General features: G+C 47.9%; 1 protein-coding gene across 1 annotated transcript; it reads right to left on the bottom strand.

Annotated features, from left to right (window-relative positions):
• Positions 1-571: 571 nt before the first annotated feature.
• Positions 572-3,050, bottom strand: LOC135708661 (uncharacterized). The gene is made up of 2 exons (XM_065230762.1): positions 765-3,050; positions 572-640 (listed from the first exon to the last, which is right to left on the bottom strand). The coding sequence occupies exons 1-2, from the start codon at positions 3,048-3,050 to the stop codon at positions 572-574; spliced, it is 2,355 nt and encodes a 784-aa protein (XP_065086834.1).
• Positions 3,051-3,414: the final 364 nt, after the last annotated feature.

Raw genomic sequence — 3,414 nt, 5'->3', positions numbered from 1 at the left:
CGCACCGTAGGCAAGAGTAGAAGCGTCAGTGAAGCAGTGAAACTGAATATCCACCCAATTGGACACGAAAGCAAATCGACTGATTCGTAGTTCCGATATTTTGCCCAACTGTGAGTGGAATGCTTTCCATTTCCTTTCAATGTCGACCGGAACAGGCGTATCTCATCCTGAGTTGAGCAGAGCGAGCTCTTGCATCAGCATTTTTGCCACAACAATCACCGGTGATATCAGTCCCAGCGGATCAAATAGTTTGGCTATGGACGACAGGATGCGTCTTCTCGTCCACGCTTGCTTGCTTGCTGTGATGCCATAGTAGAATCGTAATTGGTCCGTTCCAGGCTCCCAGGTGATTCCCAAAGTTTTCACCTGTTCCTCTGGACTTATTTCGAATGAAATAGATAAATTTGTCCCAAGTTGATCGGCCGGGATGCCAGTCAGAACTTCCGGCCGATTGGAACACCATTTGCGTAAAGGAAATCCACCCTTCTTCATTAGCGTATCAAGGTCCTTTTGAAGCTGGATGGCCTCGTCTACGCTGGACCGATGTAATCGTCCACATAAAAATCCTTAACTACAGCATTGGCAGCTTCCGGGTATTCCTCTCCTTCATCTGCCGCAAGTTGATGTAGAGCACGAATCGCTAAGAATGACGAAGGTGTCAATCCATAAGTTATCGTTGATAACTCAAAAACTTTAATAGGTTCATCTGGAGAAAATCGGTAGAATATGCGTTGCAGCAAGGTATCTTCAACGTGTAGCCATACTTGTCGGTACATCTTCTCTACGTCGCCAACAAGTGCTACTTCATACTTCCGGAAACGTAGAAGAAGGCTGAGGAGTTCGTCCTGAATTATAGGGCCTTTCAGTAGCGCATCATTCAAGGAATAACCACTGTCCGTGCTGGCCGAACCATCGAAGACGACGCGTACTTTTGTAGTGGTGCTTGATTCCTTAAGCACTGCATGGTGTGGCAAGTTGTACACCTTCTTCGCACTTGTTGCCGCTGCCTCCTTCTGAATTTCATCTCCACTGACTTCTCTCATATGCCCAAGATCCAAATATTCTTGCATGAATGCATTGTACTGCAACCGCATCTCCGGATTCCTCTCCAGTTGCTTTTCCAATCTCTTGAATCGCGTTAGCGCCATTGCGCGAGATTCACCCAACATCTGCTCGAAATTCACGTGCTTAGGTAGACGTACGACGTACCGACCTTCCTCCGTACGGCTGAATGTTCTCAAGAAATGATCTTCGCTGTCCTGTTCCTCCTTTGACCAAGCCGCTCGTTCTTCATTACTCTCGATCTCCCAAAACTTCTGCAACTGTACTTCCAAGTTATCCGGAGTTGCCGCTAAGCAACAGCTTACTGCCTTACTCGGAGCTTCCGAAACCTTCCCCGTGACGATCCAACCGAATACTGAGTTGACCAGCATTGGCAGCCCTGGTCCCAACTTGATCTGTTTCATATCTCTCTCGAACAGGAAACGATAGAAGTGCTCTGCTCCTATCAAGAGATCGATCCGATTGCTTATATTGAAGTTCGGATCAGCCAGCTGAATATCATTAGGAATCTTCCAGTATGCCACAGGTATGTGTGCCGATGGCAATTCCGACGTAACCTTCTGCAGAACTAGAAATTCCATCCCCACGGAGAAGTCTTGAACTCTGGAGCTAACTGTGGTTTTCACCTGGAATCTCGCTCGCGTTTCCGAATGACCGATCCCGCTAATCGGTAAGTTTATTTTGCGCCGGTTTAGGCTGAGTATCTGACATAACCGCTCGCTCATGATGTTCGCTTGCGATCCGTTGTCGAGCAATGCTCGCGCCAACTGTTTTCCTCCGTGCTGGTCCCGTATGACAAGTACAACTGTAGACAGCATTACGCTCGAGACTCTACCACCCTTAGTCCCTACGCTGTATGTTCCAACCGCTTCTTGATCGTCGCTGTCTCCTTCTTCTTCAGATTCATCCTCGTTGGTCGCTAGGTTCGTCGCTACCGCCTTATCGTTCCGCTTGCGCTCCGATTTGCTCAGAGGAAATCCTGGATGGATCAGCGAATTATGCTTTTTCCCGCAGTCTCGACAGCAGAATTTTGAATTGCAGTCACGTACCCAATGCCCTGACTTTAGGCAATTGCTACACAACCTTTTGCCGTTGACGAACTGCAATTTCTCCTTCAAGGTCATCTTCGTAAACTTGCCACACCGGCCCAAGAAATGTGAATCACCGCAACAGCAGCATGCTGAACTACTCCTATCACTATCGGTTGCGGAATGAACGACCACCTTTTGACGCCTAACTTCCACCTTCTGCGAACTGCCCTTCATCTCGACGTTTGATGATACCGCCTCCAACACCCTTGTCCGCTTCTCCAGAAAGTTCACCAGAATCGTATAAGTCGGATCGTTTGTTGATGCTGCGTGGTCCTCCCATAGCTGAAGCGTCTTCGTATCCAGTTTCGAACACATCCAGTGCACGATCATTGCACCCCAATGATCAGTCTTCTCTCCTAACTGTTTCAGGATCTTCAAACGCTGATCAAATTCATCAACCAGAGCATGAATAGCAGATGACGACTCCTTTTCTACCCTTGGGTACTCCATAAGCGCCTGCAGATGCCTCTTCTTAAGAAGATACTCATTGGAGTACCGCTTCGTGATCGTATCCCAAGCGATGGGATAGTTTTCGTTGGTGAGTGTAAGCGACTCGATGAGCTTAGCCGCTTCCCCCTTGAGCGCCGACTTGAGGTAGTGAAACTTCTGGACGTCGCTAAGTTCTCCGGACTCGTGGATCAGCGAAACATATGTAGATTTAAACGACAGCCATCCTTTGAAGTCGCCATCGAACTCCGGTAGCGAGATTTGTGGTAGACGCATCCCAGTGTGCGCCCCTACAGCTTGGCCATTCCTTGCAGTTGAGTTGTTTAAATCAGGAGCTGGATCTTCTCGTGGCAGTTTCGCTAGCAACGCTGCTCGTAGACGATAGTACAGCTTCTCAAAATCATCATAGGCTTTGTTGCAGTCCTCTTCATACGCTCCTTCCGCATCCATCTCAGCAATCTCCTCCGGAACTTCCTCGAATTCCTCGAATTTTGCCTCAATTTTGTCCAGCCTCGACTGAACTTCCCCCGTTTGACTATCTGGATTGAAACTTTCCAGAAATGAAGCATGGCGTTTTACTGAAGCGACGATCCGCTCACGCCTTTTGACCTTTTCCTTAATTTTTTTTCTCAGTCATTCCCACTACCAACTAGGCCTTGTATTCAAATAATTTCAGTTTACGCCAACACTCGTGCAGTAGCAGACCGTGAAATAATCGTCGTCGTACTTCGAATTGAGGCTTATCCAAGAAAGGCCGAAATGTGCAACCAGCAATGCAGACTGCGTTGCAGCAGATTATCTTCCAATGTGGAAA

This window comes from Ochlerotatus camptorhynchus, unplaced genomic scaffold, assembly GCF_037179485.1.
Source record: "Ochlerotatus camptorhynchus isolate MF236.1 unplaced genomic scaffold, CSIRO-AGI_Acam_v1.1 ptg000330l, whole genome shotgun sequence".
NCBI lineage: Eukaryota > Metazoa > Arthropoda > Insecta > Diptera > Culicidae > Ochlerotatus > Ochlerotatus camptorhynchus.
Note: the sequence above shows the minus strand (reverse complement) of the source record. Positions and strands in the feature narration are given on the sequence as shown.

What these genes read in the sequence shown, in the direction of transcription:
- LOC135708661 (XM_065230762.1), bottom strand. Translation starts at nt 3,050, where the DNA reads ATGGATGCGGAAGGAGCGTATGAAGAGGACTGCAACAAAGCCTATGAT. An exon ending in TAGAGAAGATGTACCGACAA is followed by an intron (nt 641 to 764) that starts GTATGGCTACAC and finishes CGTCATTCTTAG; the next exon opens with CGATTCGTGCTCTACATCAA.